This window comes from Malus sylvestris, chromosome 9 (genome assembly GCF_916048215.2).
Source record: "Malus sylvestris chromosome 9, drMalSylv7.2, whole genome shotgun sequence".
In the NCBI taxonomy this organism is placed as follows: domain Eukaryota; kingdom Viridiplantae; phylum Streptophyta; class Magnoliopsida; order Rosales; family Rosaceae; genus Malus; species Malus sylvestris.
The window spans coordinates 20,730,331-20,750,081 of NC_062268.1; the positions used below are offsets into that span (position 1 = coordinate 20,730,331).

At 39.4% G+C, this 19,751-nt stretch overlaps 1 protein-coding gene across 1 annotated transcript; it reads right to left on the reverse strand.

Moving 5' to 3' along the window:
• Positions 1-2,733: 2,733 nt before the first annotated feature.
• On the reverse strand, positions 2,734-5,365 carry LOC126634049 (uncharacterized). The gene is made up of 3 exons (XM_050304536.1): positions 4,170-5,365; positions 3,608-4,083; positions 2,734-3,527 (listed from the first exon to the last, which is right to left on the reverse strand). Exons 1-3 carry the CDS (start codon positions 5,158-5,160, stop codon positions 2,874-2,876), a joined length of 2,121 nt encoding a protein of 706 aa, XP_050160493.1. The 5' UTR covers positions 5,161-5,365; the 3' UTR covers positions 2,734-2,873.
• Positions 5,366-19,751: the final 14,386 nt, after the last annotated feature.

A 19,751-nucleotide genomic window follows, 5' to 3' on the forward strand; every position in this document is an offset into this window, starting at 1 on the left:
CTTCGGCGTAGGCTCTGGCAAATTCTTAGGTTTCATGATTAGCCAACGAGGCATTGAAGCTAATCCCGAGAAGATCAAAGCAATCCTCGACATGAAGGAACCGGTAACTTCAAAGGACATCCAGAGCCTTACTGGCAAGGTGGCAGCCTTAACCAGGTTCATTTCTAAGGCCACAGACAAATGTGCTCCCTTTTTTAAAGCACTTAAGGGAAGTAGGAAGTACATTACATGGACTGATGAATGTGCCGAGGCATTCAAAAACCTCAAGGAGTACATGAGTAAAGCCCATCTACTCTCCAAGCCCGAGGTAGGAGACATTCTCATTATCTACCTATCGGTATCAGCTTCAGCCGTAAGTTCCGTTCTCATTCGAAAGGATGGGAATATTGAGCGACCTGTCTACTACGCTAGCAAAGCCTTACAAGATGCGGAGACACGGTACTCTAACATTGAGAAATTGGCTCTGGCATTGGTCATGTCTGCTCGAAAACTCCGCCCTTACTTCCAAGCGCACTCCATCATCGTGCTTACCAATTATCCTCTTCGACAGATACTCCAAAGTCCTGACACTTCAGGGCGAATGATCAAATGGGCAATAGCGTTGGGTGAGTTTGACATCTCCTACCAACCAAAGCCAGCTGAGAAGGGCCAAGCAGTGGCAGACTTCATTGCCGACTTCACATATCCGGTTGACATTGCTTCTACACCTGAAGCAGTGGCTTCATTACCCCCGGAAGCTCAGAAGATAGAACCAACAACCCCAGCATGGAGTCTGTATGTTGATGGCTCATCCAACCAACAGGGTTGTGGAGCGGGACTAGTCTTGACTACACCCGACAAAGTAGCAATGGAGTATGCTCTTCGTTTCAAATTCAAGGCATCAAATAATGAGGCCGAGTATGAAGCCCTTCTAGCAGGATTACGTTTGGCCAAACACCTCGGGGTTAAACAAATTGATATTTTCAGTGACTCCCAATTGGTGGTCAACCAGGTTACCAACAACTTTGATGCTAAGGACAGCTCCATGGCAGCATATCTTGCGCAAACACAACTTTTGCTCAAGCACTTCCACTACCAGATCACCCAAGTTCCTCGAGCGGCAAACAGTCATGCAGACGCCCTGGCTCGCCTCGCCTCGGCTGTGGAAGACAAGATTGGAAGAAAAATTCATGTCGAACTGTTAGCAACACCAAGCACCATGGCCGCAGAAGTATGCAACTTACAACAGGGGGATAGTTGGATCACCCCGATCTATAATTTCCTTGCTCATGGCACCCTCCCAAATGATAAAGTCCAGGCTAAGCAAATTCGATACAAGTCTACCCGCTACCTGATCATCAATGATCAACTCTATAAGCGAGGTTTTAGCCTGCCATACTTAAGGTGTCTTACGCCTGCCGAGGCGGAAATCGTCCTTCGGGAAATACATGAGGGAGTCTGTGGAGATCATGCTGGATCTCGGTCCCTAGCACACAAGACTTTTCGCCAAGGATATTACTGGCCAACACTCCACCAGGATGCCATCAAAGTATCCCGCTCATGTGACAAATGTCAACGATATGCAACTATTCCTCATTCCCCTCCAGAGCCTCTTACTCCTATGATCAGCCCTTGGCCCTTCGCCCAGTGGGGACTTGATTTGATCGGCCCAATGCCGGCAGGGAAAGGCAAAGTCTGTTACGCAGTCGTTGCAGTGGACTACTTCACAAAGTGGGCCGAAGTAGAACCCTTGGCAACCATTACTGAGGCAAAAATAGAGGACTTCGTGTGGAAGAACATCCTTTGTAGATTCGGCATTCCCAATGCGATAATCACTGACAATGGGCGACAGTTTGACAACAAGAAGTTCAGGTTGTTCTGCTCTAAGTTCAACATCAACTTATGCTTTGCCTCTCCAGCTCATCCCCAGTCTAATGGACAAGTTGAGGCCATCAACAAAATAATCAAGCGCACTTTGAAAACCAGCTTGGACAAAGCTAAAGGCTGTTGGCCAGAATTTGTACCCCAAGTTCTTTGGTCATATCGCACTTCATATCGGACTTCAACAGGAGAAACTCCATTCTCACTTGCCTTTGGCACAGAGGCGGTTGTCCCTGTTGAGCTCGAGCAAGCAACATTCCGAGTCCAGAACTACATTCAAAGTGAAAATGACAAACAACTCACCCTCAACTTGGATTTAGTCGAGGAACACAGAAACCAAGCTCACTTGAGGAATGTCGCCTACAAGCAGCGCATCTGCAACTATTATGACTCTAGGGTCAAGCCTCGTTCTTTCAAAATAGGAGACTGGGTCTTAAAGAAAAGATTACTCTGCGACAGAGTCCCGAGTGAAGGCACACTTAGTCCAAACTGGGATGGACCGTATGAAGTCATTGGCATCAGTTGCCCTGGCTCTTACACACTTAGAAGCTCCGATGGCAAGACCCTTGGCCATCCATGGAACGCTGATCACTTGAAGTACTACTACAAATAGACTCACGATGTACAAGTGTTGAGCTATAGCCGTTCGGCATCCTATGTAATGAAGGCCATTTGGCAATGAATTCAATAAAGAGGTAATTTAGCCAACTCAGCCCTCACTCTTTTACATTCCTAGCATGGAACACTCAAGTGTTGAAACCTCAAAGCAGATATATCCAACACGAAACAAAATCTAAGTATGTGTCGACAAGACTATACAAAGAAAGGAACAACCAAACAAGGGCTTATATCCAAACAATAGATCTATTCATACATAGCCAAACATGCATTAATAATAGTGCAAACACTCATAAACACCTAAAATCCAAAACTCTCAAGCTTATAACATGGGCACATGTTATACACACATCAGACTACTACATCCAGAATACATGCAGATAGTAAAGACACTGCTATTCATTCTCATCTGAAGCCGAACCCCTGGCAGTATCACTCCGCGTCCTACCATCATCCTCTGCATCCCCAAGACCCTCTTCACCATGCTGAGTCTGTGCATCAGCACTACCTTCATTATCAGACTCATCTTCGCTGCTAGGATCAACAGCAAGGACGAATGTCTCGCCCTTTCGATGATGCTCATCTATATCTTCGTGGTATTTTCGAAGAATGCTCCCATCATCATAACGATCAAGGACGGCCATCCATTTCCTTTTTTCAAAGCGAGCTTCTTGAGCACAGTGGGGTTTAATAGCAAGATGAAAGGTCGAAGAACTTAAGTATTCTTGCACAGCAGCCTCCCTTTCAGTTGGAATGCTCTTCTCCAGTTCAGAAATCTCAACTAAGGCACCATCCAATTCTCCCCTAACCTTGGATACCTCCAAGGTAGCCACCTCCAACTGTTTTTTAGTTGCCTCAAACAATTTCTTAAGCCTTAGGTTCTCACCATTTCGCCTTTTCAAGCTCTCCATGGTTTCGTCCTTCAGTTGGAGAGCCTGAGTCAAAAGTCCCTTATTCCTTCGGGCCTCGTCCACAAGCTGCTTATTCTCCTTCAGTTTTGCCTTGTACCGCTCAACCTCTTGCAGTCTGTCGTGATACTCGGCCATGACCTGCATGGCAAGACGATCATCACTACCTAAATAATGATAATAAAGAGGAAAAAGTAAGGAAATGACAAAGTAACACTCACATATGAAGACAGCTTCAACATCCGGTCGCAATCCGATTCATCCTTAGCTAAGGGCTCTCCGAGCTCATCGAAGGCGAATCGACGCTCTGCCAAGCAATTGTTGATATCCCCAAAATCCTTTGGCCGCGTGGCAATCCTCAAGTCCTTCCACGGGACACTGCCAGCTCTTTCCTTGCCTTTCCCCTCATGGCGGGAACCGGGATCATTTTCCTGGACAGTGTGCTCCATAGTAAGAGGAGGAGGCAACAGTCGGCTCCCTTCTCCTACAACTACGGCAGCAGCATTTTCAACGGCCTCGACTCCAGTCTTCCTAAAGGCAGGCCCCTTAAGGACCCCATCTTGGGACTTAGGTCTAACGGATGGTTCCCCTCGGAACTTATGAATTTTCTTATGCGGTAGGATGTCTTCCGAAGGAACTAACACTGGTGCTCTCCTTTTATGGGTGCTAGTCCCTGTTTTCTTGCTTACCTTCTCCACTGCATAAGGAAAATCAAAATAAGAAATACAACTTTCCAAATAAAGTAAGGAATTGAGCTAAGTTTACATGAAGGATACAACTTACTCGATCGTCCCTGGCTCTCGGAAACTAAGGGTTGGAAACCGTACCGACGAAATAAGGGTCGTAGCTTGCTTAAGTGTCTATCCTCTTTGGGCACCCTCAACACCTTCTCTACGTCAGATAGCTCCTGCCCAAACAGTTGGATGGTGCCCCGCGTCACTACATGAAACAAAGTGTTAGAAGCAAGAAAAGACCACAACAAATAGCAAATAGTACGAACGGTTGATACGTTACAACCTACAGTCTGGAAGTGAGTAAGCACACGTCGCTCAGGCGTGACACCCTTATCATACTCCCAATCATTATACAGAAAGCACCAACGGTTTTTCCATGTGTAGTATGCCTTTTTCTTACCATACACAATACGCTCTCTCTCACTCCGACATGCACACTCGGCATAACCAGTGCATGATTTTGCTGGGCGCATCTTGTAACAGTAACGCCACTGATGGAAGGAAGGCTCACACAACCCACACTCCATCCAAATGATATAAAATCCAATCAAAGTATCCCAGAAACCAGGATTGAGTTGCCCAGGTGCATATCCGATCAAAGATAACATCTTTTGCAACCACGGATGTAAAGGTAGTCTCACCCCTAAAGTCAGTAATATCTGGGTGTAGAACATAACATGACCCTGGGGAGGCTCAGAAGGCCATTCTTCATCATGTACCAAGCGTATCCCTACACTACGAGGGATATTACATGACTGCCTTAGCGCCTCAACCTGCTTCTCATTATTTAACAAGTTATTCTTTAGATGGTCTGCTGTGAACTCAGAGCGAACTATGGGTATGGCATCAAAAACAACCCCCTCACCCAACGCCATGGAGGAAGAACTAGCAATAGCTAAAGTTCGACGGTTGGGAAGATCATCCAATGTTTCTCTAGTACAGGACTCTAACAAAGACCCTGAAGACTCCGACATTGCAGACTCAGACTTAGAGCTAAAGCTAGAAGAGCCCTCATCACTAGAACTTCCAGGCTCTGACATCTACAATAAGAAGAAACAAATTCTATCACTACATGCATGATCAAAACATAAGGAAGTTCCTATATTACCCACATGAAGATGGTGCAAAGCGATGCCGGAACCCTTCTCAATCAGAAAGCAATCCGTCTTCCACAGTCACTACAAAACAAGCAAATGAAGACCGTGTCAAGCGCCCAAAAAAAAAAAAAAAAAAAAAAAAAAAAAAAAAAAAACAGCTTCATCTACAAAGCTTCACCATCAAAGCTTCACCTACAAAAGCTTCACCCACAAAGCTTCACCTAAAAAGCTTCACCCACAAAGCTTCACCCAAAAAACTTCACCCGAAAAGCTTCACTTAAAAAAGCTTCACCTACAAAGCTTCACCATCAAAGCTTCACCTAGAAAGCTTCAACACAAAACCTTGCTCCAAATAAACAAATTTTGTTCACAAAACCCAAGATGCCCTTGAACTTGTACAAAAACACTTGGGTAAACATAAACATTTTTTGTTTTACACCCACAAGGGCCCAAAATTTTCCTTCTTATTTGTTCACTTATATATGTTCCCAAACATATTATGATAGATCAAATAATAATTCAAAGTCCAAAATTTAGTTATGGACAAAAATACAAGCAATTCACCAGTACTGAAGTTGCTACAAAAACTGGAATCTTCCCCAGCCTAGAAATCCAACGAAGCTTCGCCTCCTTTTCTCTATCAAATTTTTGCAGCTGCTGCTTTTCTCCAATGGAGCTGAATTTTGGACACCCTCTAGTTCTTGAGCAGATGAACAACTTTCAAGAAGGAACCATTTCTGTTTGAGCCACGGAAATTAAAGTGTTGAAGCTCCAAGCATGACAGTCGGATTCTTGCAGATTTCGAAGCTGCTGTGATGTTTCGAAGATCTGGAAATATTTAACCATTAGTTCATTCTGAATTTTTGATATGTTATGAAAGAGACGATGAGGAACAACTTCAATGAAGAAAGCATGCTGATCTGAACAATCGAAAATGGAGTTTCGAAGCTCACAACAAATCTGACGGGTTGACAGAAAAAGAATAACCAGTCATTCATCATACCTAAATTTCTTGAGTTATACAGCTCCGAGGGATCTCAATTTTGGATATGTTGTAGTTCACAAGTTAAGGAACAACTTCGATGAAGAAAGTATGTTGATCTAAGCAAGAGAAAATGGAGTTTTTGAAGCTCACAACAGGTCTGACGTGTTGACAGACAAATGATGAACAATCACTCGTCGTACCTGAATTTCTAGAGTTGTACTGATCTGATGGCTCTCAAATTTGGATATGCTGTAGTTAAGGAATTAAAGAACAACTTTCATGAAGGCAACTTTGTGATTCGAGCTACAGATGATGGTCTTATATTGAAAACCAATTCAGGGTGTTAGGGGAAATGAAAAACAATTCCACCAAAGAAACATCATTATGATGTTTCATCATTATGGTGTTTTCATCATTATGATGCTTTCATCATTGTGATGCTTCCATCATTGTGATGCTTCCATTATGATTGTAATGCACCAACGGTTACACCCTCTATCATAGCAGTATGTGTGTGTATCTCCCTATAGTCATCCTGTGCAAGACTATCGTAGTCAGATGGCTTTCCATAAAACAGCTACCAACCGTTACACCTTCTGCAATTCCACTTATTCGGGCCTAGCAACCTTCATAAACAAAATATATGAAGAAAAAGTCCGGGGCTACCACTTAGAAAACAAAAGAATGAAGTTTTGGTACTTACGACATGGACTATTAGCAAGACACCTCATTCGTCCACTCCCTCGACTAGAGACTTGGGGGACTCCCACCATATGCTACTACGCCTTGGTACTCAAAAGTTCGTGACTACTCAGTGACTTGGATTTTTCAAGTCTCCAACCGAGAAGTTTTCCTCACTCGGGAAATTAAGGGAACACTACCTCAAACTACATGCTTCACTCACAAAGCTTCAACAATACAGGTTTCAACAAAAGCAAAAATTCAAAGAACTTTATGAAGAAGGCTTTGGTGTATTTAACACAATATATTGAAATGAAGCAAAGCTTATTTATTAATATTTTCGATAAGCCACAAATATGTACATATACATGAGTCAAAATAAACAAACAAAAGGGAGCCTTCACAAAGGTTGCTTAGGGGAAGTCTCAGCAGTCGGTAGAGCCCCAGAAAGAGAAAGCACCGGAGGGTGGTTATCCGGAGCCTCAGTACTTGACAAAACCCCAGAAGGATGAGGCATTGGAGGTTCATCATTTGAAGCTTCATTACCAGGTACAGCCCCAGAGGACGAAGGCAATAAATGCCTTTGGAACAAACCCACAAACCGCTGATGATCAAGTAAAACCTTACCATCAGATTCCTTCATCTGGTCAAGCTTCCTCTTCATGTTTGTAGCATAGTCATGGGCGAGCCGGTGCAACTGCTTATTCTCATGCTTGAGCCCTCTAATCTCCTGTTTGAGACTCATCACTTCAGCAGCCAATGATTCAACTTGGCGGGTTCTAGCAAATAGGCGTTGGGCCATATTAGACACAGAACCTGCACACTGAACACTAAGAGCCAGGGAGTCCTTAACAGCCAACTCATCAGACCGTTTGGAAAGTAGTCTGTTATCTTTGGGAGTGAGAAGGTTCCTGGCCACCACTGCAGCGGTCATATCATTCTTCATCACAGAATCCCCAACGGTAAGAGGACCAGTAGGGGATATGAAGGATGGGCGCCATATGTTGTCTGGAGAAGGCGTGGCTGTCTCTTCTCCAAGGTTCAAGTCAAAACGACGGTCGGAGGGTCCAGACATTTTCAAATGTGTTGAAGAAGGAAGAGGTCAGACAAATCAAGATCTTAGAAGTGCAAGAAATGAGCTTCTACTGGTAGAGATTCAAGTGTGCTGTGGAACTTAATGCCAGCCTCTATAAAAATCTGCACTCGACGGAGCTTCAGAAATCGAAGAGGCGTTTGCTTTCTCAAAAGCTGGGCTGCTCAGAGACCACGAGGGCCGATCTCAGAAATCGAAGAGGCGTTTGCTTTCTCAAAAGCTGGGCTGCTCAGAGACCACGAGGGCCGATCTCAGAAATCGAAGAAGCACCTGCTTTTGCAGCCTCGTCAGCACCTATCACATGCACAATCAGCTTTGCGGAAATTACGGGCAATCTGTCGAAGATTTCTGGTGAAGTAGAAAGCACGTGAATCTTACTGTTCAATCACCGCTCTCCATATGCACCATCAACTCCTCGGGTACCACATATAACTTTGTCAAAGATCTCTGACAAAGTTTAGGCACGAGAATTTCGAAGTTCCAGCTACCCTACTATTACCCATAAGGGTAAAGGAACAGCACCACTGCTTGACAACTGGAAAGTCCCTATGTGTGTCGACCTCCGTGTTTTGCGGCAAGACAAGTTGGCAAGAACGTCCAACCTTTACTCACATTCGAGAAAAGACTCTCAACATAATTACTTTCTCAAAAACCGAAGCAGCACCGCTTTCCGAATCTCGAGAGTCAGATCCTCGACGGGATTGCTTGTTCGAAAACCGAAGAGGCACAACTCTCAGAACTTCGAGAGCCAGATTTCCTTAGATAAAGCTTGTCTGTAATCTTCACACGTAATATCAGCTTTCCAGATACCACATACCACTTTTTCAAAGTGCTCTGACAAAATTAAAACACGTGAAGCTGGCAGCTCCCACTACATTGCTGTGACCAAGAAGGGTAAAGGAATAGCATTACTACTTGTTATTGGGAAATCCCTATATACATTGACCTCCCTCCTCAACGGACAGGCAAACCTGCAAAAATGCTCAACCCTTTCTCGCATTCGAAAAGGCACCCTCAACATAACCTCTCGAAATACTCAGCTTTATTTCCCCCCGATAATACCTCAGCAAATAAGCCACACTAAGAACAAGAGTATCTCATATCATCAGGGTCGAAAGCAAGAGTATCCCATATCATGCTTTCTCCCTGTCTTTGTCTTTGTCCTTGTCCACACCTGCAGGACAAGGAGAAAGAGAGCAGTCAGTCGGAACCTGAAATCAAACCTCCAATTTAGAACTGACTGCCTTGAGCCTTTGCCTGGTTGCTTACTTAACATTGCTCTCGAGTACTCATCCTCAACTGCTGTCAAGGTCACGAATTCCACCGGCAAATACCTCATGACAGTTGATCAGATATTGGCTCTTTACACTGAAGCTGCCAAGCGTGGATGAGTCACTATGAAGGAATGTTCTGAAGGACCATTTAAATGCAAAGGTTGCACACCACTTCTGCCATGCAAAAGATTGAAGCAGAAGGTTCAACGGTGAGCTGAAACAGATCACTACAGCACGACACCTTTCCATACCACATTCATTATTCCGTCAACAGCAAAAGTATCCCATATCATCAAGGTCAAACGTACTCTAGATTTGATGAACTTGTTTTGACCCTCAAATTTTTGAGTCGGCCTTATACTCTGAAGGGCACCAGAAAACCCTCCAGCACAGTTCAAGAATAAGCCTGTGGAAAGTTACTTCTTCAAAAGCAAAAGTATCTCATATCATCTCTTATCCATTTGCTTCTCCTTATCCTGGCAGTTGAATGAGAGACAAGGAGAATGAGAACAATCAACCGGAAGCCGACGTCAAACCTCTGATCCTGGGTTGCTTACTTGGAAGTTTGACTGCTTACCTTGTCTGTCACCTCTTTCGGCAGATCTCCTAGCTCGGCGACTTGGGGGACTCCTACTATAGGGTTTGTATCACACTTGACTAAGCCCGAAACTACAACTAAGCTTCAAGTGAAATTGATACATTACCTTGTGCGTCAACATCAGCTAAATACACCATTCCCGGATGGAGGAAAGGTACTTCCAGAGAAGGGCAGATGAAGATCAGACCACACTTCGGTACTTAGAAGTTTCGTGATTACTCAAGGGATTGGATCTTGCAAGTCCCCAACCGAGGAGTTTCCCTCACTCGGGAACTTAGGGGAGCACTGTTTGTACCATACTTGACCAATCCCGAAACTACCGAGCACCGGCCAACGCTATACTGTCAAGGACCCAGAAGAGTTCCCCTCCGACCAGGAGGCCAATCACTACTCGACACGTGTCAAGATTAGAAGCCAATCAGAGCGCAGCACGTGTCAACATCAAGAACCAATCATAACATGACACATGTCAATGTGACAAAGCTACAAGTTTTTCTATAAATAGGGGTCATTCCCCCACAATATTGCCGAATGCCATTTGTGTTAAATCATTCACAAGAACTCACTAAATTGAGAGCTTGATCCTTTGTACTTGTGTAAGCCTTTCACTACTAATAAGAACTCCTCTACTCCGTGGACGTAGCCAATCTGGGTGAACCACGTACATCCTGTGTTTGCTTCTCTGTCTCTATTCATTTACGTACTTATCCTCACTAGTGACCGAAGCAACCAAGCGAAGGTCATAAAACCTGACACTTTCTGTTGTACCAAAGTCTTCGCTGATTTTGTGCATCAACAGTTTGGTTATGTGAATCATCGATAATGTGATATGTAAACATTGAGCTCATAAACCTGCACCTAGGGTGATTCTGATTTAGTCAGAGATATGGCACAGGCCTGTATATAATGTCACCTTCCGCACCACATGCTCATATTGGATCCAATTTAGGTGCACAGTCCTGTCTTACAGACCATCATAGGTGGTTCCGACTCGTAGGTGACTAGCGATTTATCGCCCATCTATCATAAGAGCGTAGTATTGAGCATAACTATATTACACCCAGTCTTGTCGTACAGACCCTTTTTAGTGGTTCCGACTTATGTGCAATGTAGTGCCGTATAGGTCATTGTAGTGACTCCGGCTAGATTAAATAATGAGCTATGAATTCAGCCGTATAGACTTATGCAGGGGTTCCGGCTAATAGGTTAATTGTAATGAAATTATTCTCACCTGAGTTACTTATTCTATTTTATGTTTTGGCATGAGCATACTTATGAATATGATTATGTGAAGCATGAATTGAATTGAGATATTTACATATATATTTATGCATATGTTTGTATTCTATTTCTGGGAAAATTATACATGTTTTACGGCGAGGGGTTAGAACCTTTGAGAAATGAAATGGTTTTGTAAAACATTTATTTTTGCCCACTCACGTTTTCTATTTTATGCCTCTCCAGGTTTTAGGTAAGCTTGCTGTTGGTGGCGTACGAGGATTTCGGCGGTTCTGACATATTAAAATAATTGTAGTACATCTTATGGTACTGTATGATTAGTACTTGTTCTACTGGACTGCACCTAGACTTTCTACGCTCTGATTAGATGTACTTACACTTGTAATTCACTCTTAGCACTTCTGGTTTATGAGTGCACATTAGTAACTTTCGGTCGTTATTTATTCATATATTTCCTATCCTTATTGCTTCTGCACTGTGTACATGGCTACGTCACCCTCACGTGACGGCTAGCATGCCTTGACCTCAGTCGAGGTGTGTCATCATGCTAGAAGAAACCCCTCATAAACTAATTAAAGCAGCTGAATTCACATAATAAAATCGGTCTCTATAGAATTTACTTTAAGAATAGAGAAAATAATATTTGATGAACAATTGATTGAATCACATTATTACTAGTCCATTGTTAGGCTAAGTCCACCCCCTCCCCCTTAGTGTAGATAATATGGTTTGTTAAAAAAAAAACACAATCATTTGACAACTAATTTAATCACATTATTATCCGCATGTGAATGGCCTTTTTTATAGCTGGCATTACAAGCCTCTTAAAATGTTTTGAACGTGTTTAAAAGTAAAGAAAATAATATTTCATAAATAACTGATTGAATCATATTATTGCTAGCCTATTGTGAGGCTAAGCCCACCCCCACCCCCACCCCCTGTGTAGATAATATTGTTTGTTAAAAAAAAAAAACAATCATTTGACAACTAATTTTGTAAGATCCCACATCGCCCAGGGGAGTGATCCTTATATGTATATTCTCATCCCTACCTAGTATGAGGCCTTTTGGGAGCTCACTGGCAAGTTCTCATCCCACTGGGAAGTTCTCGTGTAAGTTCCCAGAAACAAAATAGTGAGGGCGTGGTCGGGGCCCAAAGCGGACAATATCGTGCTACGGCAATGGAGCATGCCCAAGATATGGTGGACCCCTGGTCGGGATGTGACACATGATCTAAGATTATTCATTTACTTCAAATATTTGACTTTCCTTTTTGTCAATTTACGCACATAAATACATTTAAAACATGTAAGTCAGGCGTACCACACTGTGATTTAAAAAATCCCTTCATCAATTTGATTTGTTTTTTTTTTTTTTTGTGGTTTTTTTTTTGTACTTTTTTTTTAATTAGTAGCAATAATGCGATTCAATTTCTCTATTTTAAAACGTGTTCAAAACATCTTAAGAGGCATATAATGTCGGTTATAAAAAAGGTATTTCGCACGCGGATAATAATGTGATTATAAATTGGTTGTCAAATGATTGTTTTTTTTTTTTTAACAAACGATATTATCTACACTAAGGGGGAAGGTGTGGGCTTAACCTCACCATGGGCTAGCAATAATGTGATTCATCAGTTGTTTATTAAATATTATTTTCTTTATTTTTAAACACGTTCAAAACCTCTTAAGAGGTGTGTAATGCCAGTTATAAAAAAAATATTTCACATGCAGATAATAATGTGATTAAATTAGTTGTCAAATGACCGTTTTTTATTAACAAACGATATTATCTACACTAAGGGGGTGGGGTGGGCTTAACCTCACAATGGGCTAACAATAATGTGATTTAATCAATTGTTTATTAAATATTATTTTCTCTATTCTTCATGTAAATTCTATAAAGACGGATTTTATTATATAAATTTAGCTGTTTTAATTGGTTCATGAGGGATTTATTCTAGCATGATCTAAGATTATTCATTTACTTCAAATATTTGACTTTCCTTTTGTCAATTTACGCATATAAATACATTTAAAACAAGTAAGTCGCGCGTAGCACACCGTGATTCAAAAAATGCCTTCGTCATTTTAATTAGTTTTTTTGTGCTATTTTTTTTAATTAGTACCTCACTGTAGGCAAGTAATAATGTGATTCAACTTCTTTATTTTAAAACACGTTCAAAACATCTTAAGAGGCGTGTAATGCCGGTTATAAAAAATGTCTTTCGCACACGGAAATAATGTGATTAAATTAGTTGTCAAATGATTGTTTTTTTTTTTAACAAACGATATTATCTACACTAAGGGGGAGGGGTGGGCTTAGCCTCACAATGGGCTAGCAATAATGTAATTCAATCAGTTGTTTATTAATATTATTTTCTTTATTTTTAAACACGTTCAAAACATCTTAAGAGGCATGTAATGCCAGTTATAAAAAAGGTATTTCGCATGCGGATAATAATGTGATTAAATTAGTTGTCAAATGATTGTTTTTTTTTAACAAACGATATTATCTACACTAAGGGGAGGGGGTGGGCTTAGCCTCACAGTGGGCTAGCAATAATGTGATTCAATCAGTTGTTTATTAATATTATTTTCTTTATTTTTAAATACGTTCAAAACATTTTAAGAGGCGTGTAAAGCCAGTTATAAAAAAGGTCTTTCGCATGCAAATAATAATGTGATTAAATTAGTTGTCAAATAATTTTTTTTTAACAAACGATATTATATAAACTAAGGGGGAAGGGGTGTGCTTAACCTCACGATGGGCTAGTAATAATGTGATTCAATCAATTGTTTATTAAATATTATTTTCTCTATTCTTAATGTAAATTCTATAGAGACGGATTTTATTATGTGAATTCAGATGCTTTAATTGGTTTATGAGGGGTTTCTTCTAGCATGATCTAAGAATATTCATTTACATCAAATATTTGACTTTCATTTTGTCAATTTATGGATATAAATACATTTAAAACGTGTAAGTCGCGTGTAGCACGCCGTGATTCAAAAAAATATCTTTTGCACGTGCGTGAGCATGTGTATGAAGGCTAGTCATAATTTAAATGGTCATTAAACTCATATATAAATCCTCTATAGTTATCTTAATCATACCTAACACATCCAAATAAGGTCTAATCAATATAAAAAAAAAAATTAACCACAAAATATTGGTACAAAGGCATATTATACTCCATTTTCACTCACAAACATTACCATCTGTCGCAGTAGTATTCTTGTAAATGGTTGCCATATGTATGTTTTATAATGATATAAAGGGCTAAATAACCAAAATAGTCTCTAAGATTTGCATAACTCATCATTTTGGTCTCTAACATTTCAAATTGATAAAAGTGGTCCCTGAGATTGTCCACCATCCATCATTTTGGTCCTTCCGTTAAAAACTCCGTTAAGTGTCCCAGAGCTCTTGGCCGGAAGTTTGGGCAATTTTCAAAGCTTTGTAACTCAATCGTTTCTTAACCAAATTCGACCCATAATATATCAAAATGAAGATAGGAAACTGTAGAATAAGATTATACCTATTTGGAAGTCCAATGACTGCTGGAGATAGCCAGAAAATAGCCTCAAAGTTGACTGGTCCGAGGGAAAACTGGAAAACTGGAAAACTCGCCGGAAACTGGGTAAACTTTAAACGTTCATAACTTCTTCAATACTCAATGAAATCAAGTGATTCAAAAATGAAAATCAAAATTCTTGATGAGACGAAGAGAATGGTACCTTTTTAGACAGCTAAATCGTTGTGGTTTGGCCGGAAAATAGCTAGAAAATGGCTAACTTGAGACCAAAACAGCTACTTTCGAGCCGTTTTCGGGCCAAATAACGACTATTTAGCCATCTAAAAAGGTACCATTCTCTTTGTCTCGTCGAGAAGTATGATTTTCGTTTTTGAATCACTTGATTTCATTGAGTGTTGAAGAAGTTATGAATGTTTAAAGTTTACCCAGTTTCCGACGAGTTTTTCAGTTTTCCCTCGGACCAGTCAACTTTGAGGCTATTTTCTGGCCATCTCTGGCAGCCATTGGGCTTCCAAATAGGTATAATCTTATTCTACACTTTCCTATCTTCATTTTGATATATTATGGGTCGAATTTGGTTAAGAAACGATTGAGTTACGAAGCTTTGTTGCCCAAACTTCCGGCCAAGAGCTCCGGGACACTTAACGGAGTTTTTAACGGAATGACCAAAATGATGGATAGTGGACAATCTCAGGGACCACTTTTATCAATTTGAAATGTTAAGGACCAAAGTGATGAGTTATGCAAATCTCAAGGAACATTTTTGCTATTTGGCCTGATATAAAGTAGTAGACATGATATTTAGGTACACCCTTGATATCTCCCATATGTCCTCGTTAATTTCCAGGAAACAGATCTGGTCTTTAGACTTTGGTGGTACACTTAGCAAATTCTCAACATATCTAAAAGATAGTGGCGTGAGTTTTGTTACTAAAGGATGTGATTATATGGTGCTTTACATGCATACACTATTTTAGAATGATAAGAAAGGCATTGTTACTGATTACGTATTACGTATAGTACTCCACATTTATAAGTGAGAGGCCTTAAAGTTTGAATCTCATGGATGACGAGTTCGAGTCTCATGATGAGTTTGAAACTAATTTATTCTTCCTTCTGTTACTATAAACATGTAATTGTATTTAAATAAAATAAAAAGAAGAAGAAAGACATTAATTGAGGGTTGGTTGTTATATCCTAACCAATAGGCCAATCCAAAAAGGATATATGATATATCCAAGAGTAAATTGAGAACTCGTATGAGTAGATTTTCTGGGCAAGAAACTAAGCATCACTCATTAACCCTAAAGTTAATACATTATAGGTAGATAAATGATAATGATGCTATAAATTCTAGAATTTTTCTCAGCCTTTGATTCACAAAAATATTGGAGAGAAAGGGCAGTTGTTTACTAGAGCCTATGAACAAAATGGTTACTGGGAGACTTGTGGTAATCGTTGGATTGATGTTCTTGATACTTGCAGCAGTCGAAGGGAAGGAAGCTCCATCGGTTTTCAAAGATTGCTACGGGAATTGCTATTCGAAGTGCAATGTGACCAGGCCTCTTTGGTGTGCCTCCTTTTGTGTAGGAAAATGCAAGCACGGAATGTCGGTACCAGATAATCTTTGCAACTATACTTGTAGCTGCTCAAAGTTTATGCGTACAAATGTGGGCTCTGGTATGAACAAAACAAACCCTACCTCTCTATGGACTCTTAGGTTTACAATTCTATTTGCAAATACATTTGCTCATGACTGCATGCACAAAAGGCATTCATTTCCTAGCTAGTTTATTGTTTTTATTCTTTCACGATTTAGTACATATTTGCACAGTGAAATGATCTTTATATTACGGATCCACAGAAAGTGCAACACAGCGTTATGAATTGCTCGAAGTTGTGCAACAAAAATAAATATTAGGCCATTATAACTAGCATTTTTCGTAAACAAAAAGTGTACATATGTTGTTGTATTAAAAAATATTTACTTACTATTGGAAAAGACATTGATATTGATAGCCACTAAGGCTACCAAAATGTTTTCATTTTGTTGGATTTGTAGAATTATTTTCTTACAACGGTGAGATTCGATATCCAACCGCTATAAATAAGTTGTATTGGAGAGATCTCTTTCCTTCCATCTTATCCTAAACTGTTCCTAGTCATAAGACTATTAAATGGATACTTATAAGACTGGTACACACTACGTTAGCTTAATTAGGAGGATGGCTAATCTTTAGCCTAAGACAAGTATGTAGGCGTTCAATGTAGAGTGAGTTCACTGAACGCAAACAAACAAGAGTACGTGCATAGAGTTCTATATTGGAGTTATGTTCTAAAAGCCAATTTATATAATATTGGATATTATGTAATAACTTCATGTTAATTAATTAATAAAAGGCAAATTTTGTCCATTCATGAGTTTGGCTTTATATTATAGTGATAATATACTATGAATGAGTCTATAGGATTTAAGGTATGGAGACAATGTCCTAAATGATGTTAGCGTAAGTAGACTTGTATTCCATAGTCATTTAGTCCTTAGATAAAGTTCTTAGCTTTTTGGAAACTCAACCAGGCATTAACTATCCGGAAAGGCGAGTGTAAATCGTATTAAAGCCAACACGGTCTTGTGCTACGCGTGTTGGACACGTGATGGATATACAAATGCTTATCTATTAATAAGTTCATTGAACACTGAATGTTCAAGAAGTTTAAACGTATGGATGCTTACCACATGCCAAACGTTACAAAGCGTTTGGTTGTAGTATGTAAATAGTTCTTAGACTTGAAGCATCATAGGTATCTTATATTTTTAGATATGAACTTTGATTTCACCTTAAAGCCCTTAATGAGATCTCAGGGCCCAATAATGTGGTACTCAGGTTCTTGTGTATAATATGAAGGTACATGAATGAGCAATAAAGAACCTATCGCCTGATGGTAATTGTTCAATGGAATGAGATATCCCTCAAAGCCACCTAAAATGCATCTCAAGAATGGCAATAAAGAACCTATCACCTGATGGTAATTGTTCAAGAGTAACTATTGATCACGTTATGTTTGTAAGAACTGCTTCAACATGAGATGCATCATGGCGATCATAGATGATTGTATGTGACTTGATATAATTCCATATCACATAATTCTTGATCGAGATCTGGATATGGATAATAGAAGGACCAAATTGCATTGTAACTACAATCAAAGTTCGAAAGAGTATCATGGTTCATGTATACTTCTGCTTAGGGGTGGGTTTGGTACAGTTACCGTACCAGAACCTCCATATCAATTATCATACTAAACTTTTAGTTTGGCAAAATCTATTACCATTACCGTACCAAACTTTCGATATACCGAATTTCAGTACACCAAATATTTCGGTTAGCATGGTATGGTATGATAATTGCCACTTTGTTTTGGACCAAAATCTTTTCTTTTTTTTCCCAACCCAATTCAAGGGCAAGACTTCTCATATATTATAGCCTAAATTCATCTATCATTCATCATTTACAATTCACACACATAATAAATCAAATGATTCACGATGGAGATTAAGGTTACAATCCAAATAGAAGTTCCAACCAAATCAAATAGAAGTTTATAATCCATATAGAAGTTATAGTTTCAAAAAAAAAGAAATTGAAAATGGATCTAATTCAAAAAATAAAAATATACCGTATATTACTTCTTAAAACATAAATTATGAGTTTTGTAAAATCAAATCAACGACCTGGATTTTATTTAAAGCGTGATCAAATCTTAGAACAGCGTACCAAATTTCGGAGGCCAAGCAGAAGCACTTCAAGGGCAAGCGAAAGGTGATAAGTAATATATAGACATATTATATATTATAAATATATAAATATATATATATATATATATATATATTATATAATTACATATATAATTATATGATTTAATGAATTATATATTACATATATTATATTTTTCGGTACAGTACATTAATACCGTGGTAATGGTATCTAATACCAATACCATGCCAATACCGATTGGCACAAAATTAGTATGGTATGGTTGGAAATTCGATTAGCACAGTAATTTGGCAAAAAATTCACTCCTACTTCTACTAACCGGTAGCCATGACATGTTGTTAGGTGTCACTTATAGTGTATGAAATTAAATTTATTCATTAATTAATGTCACTGTCGACTTTAATTAGAACCTAACAGGCCACACAAATATGATAAGTTTGAGTAATGTTATATGGATAATAATTAGATATAATTAATTGTTAATTAGATTAGATTAATTATTTTGGCTTATTGGACATGATTTTAATTAAATAGCCATTGGAGCTTATTTAATTAAAATTGGTCCAAGTCACAAACCCAAAGTGGGTAAGTGATAGGCCTAGGCAAATGGAACAAAGCCCATTCCGCCTAACCCAAGGGAGGTGCAGCATAGGGGTTCCGGTAAGGAGTATAAATACTCCTTGTGTTTCTCTTATACACACAAAGCAAAAGTTGTTTTGTCCCTCAGAAAAAAAAAAACAGAAAAATTCTAAACCAAAACACCTTAATGCGGCCCATTCTATATGGATCCAAGTTAGAATTAACGATAGCCATTGGTTATGGCCTAAAAGCCCCATCCCTTTTATGTATGGGCGGTTTTGTGAGAAAGGAATGAGAGATGGTTATGGCCTAAAAGCCTCATCCCTTTTATGTATGGGCGGTTTTGTGAGAAAGGAAGGAGAGAGTCGTTCATTTGACTAATCTCCCTATATAAGCTCACACTTAGCTTCTCCTTCAATTAGGATCATATCTTAACAAGAGATGAGAGCAACTCTTCCTCTCTAACATCAAAAAGCCGGCCCTTAGAGGAAATATTAATAGTCTTCAATCTTTCTTCTAAGCTTCAAAATCCATGTCAAATCACTAAAGGTGTGGTGAATTTATAGGTTGCCTCTTTTGAGAATTTATAGAGAAAATAAAATACATATAATGTTTGGCTCTCAATAAAAGACAATGTACGATAACAAAAGTTATTTTCACTTTGCAAGAAGTTTATAGCTCTAGTACTTAAGAGTATATGTTTTATGTGCTAGTTTGGTAGCTCTAAAAAAATATCAATTTTACTAAGAAAATATTATTGTTGCTCAATAGG

Coding starts and splice junctions, on each gene's coding strand:
- LOC126634049 (XM_050304536.1), bottom strand. CDS start 5,160: ATGTCAGAGCCTGGAAGTTCTAGTGATGAGGGCTCTTCTAGCTTTAGC. Junction 4,084..4,169: donor CGAGAGCCAGGGACGATCGA/GTAAGTTGTATC, acceptor TTCCTTATGCAG/TGGAGAAGGTAAGCAAGAAA. Junction 3,528..3,607: donor TGTTGAAGCTGTCTTCATAT/GTGAGTGTTACT, acceptor CTTGCCATGCAG/GTCATGGCCGAGTATCACGA.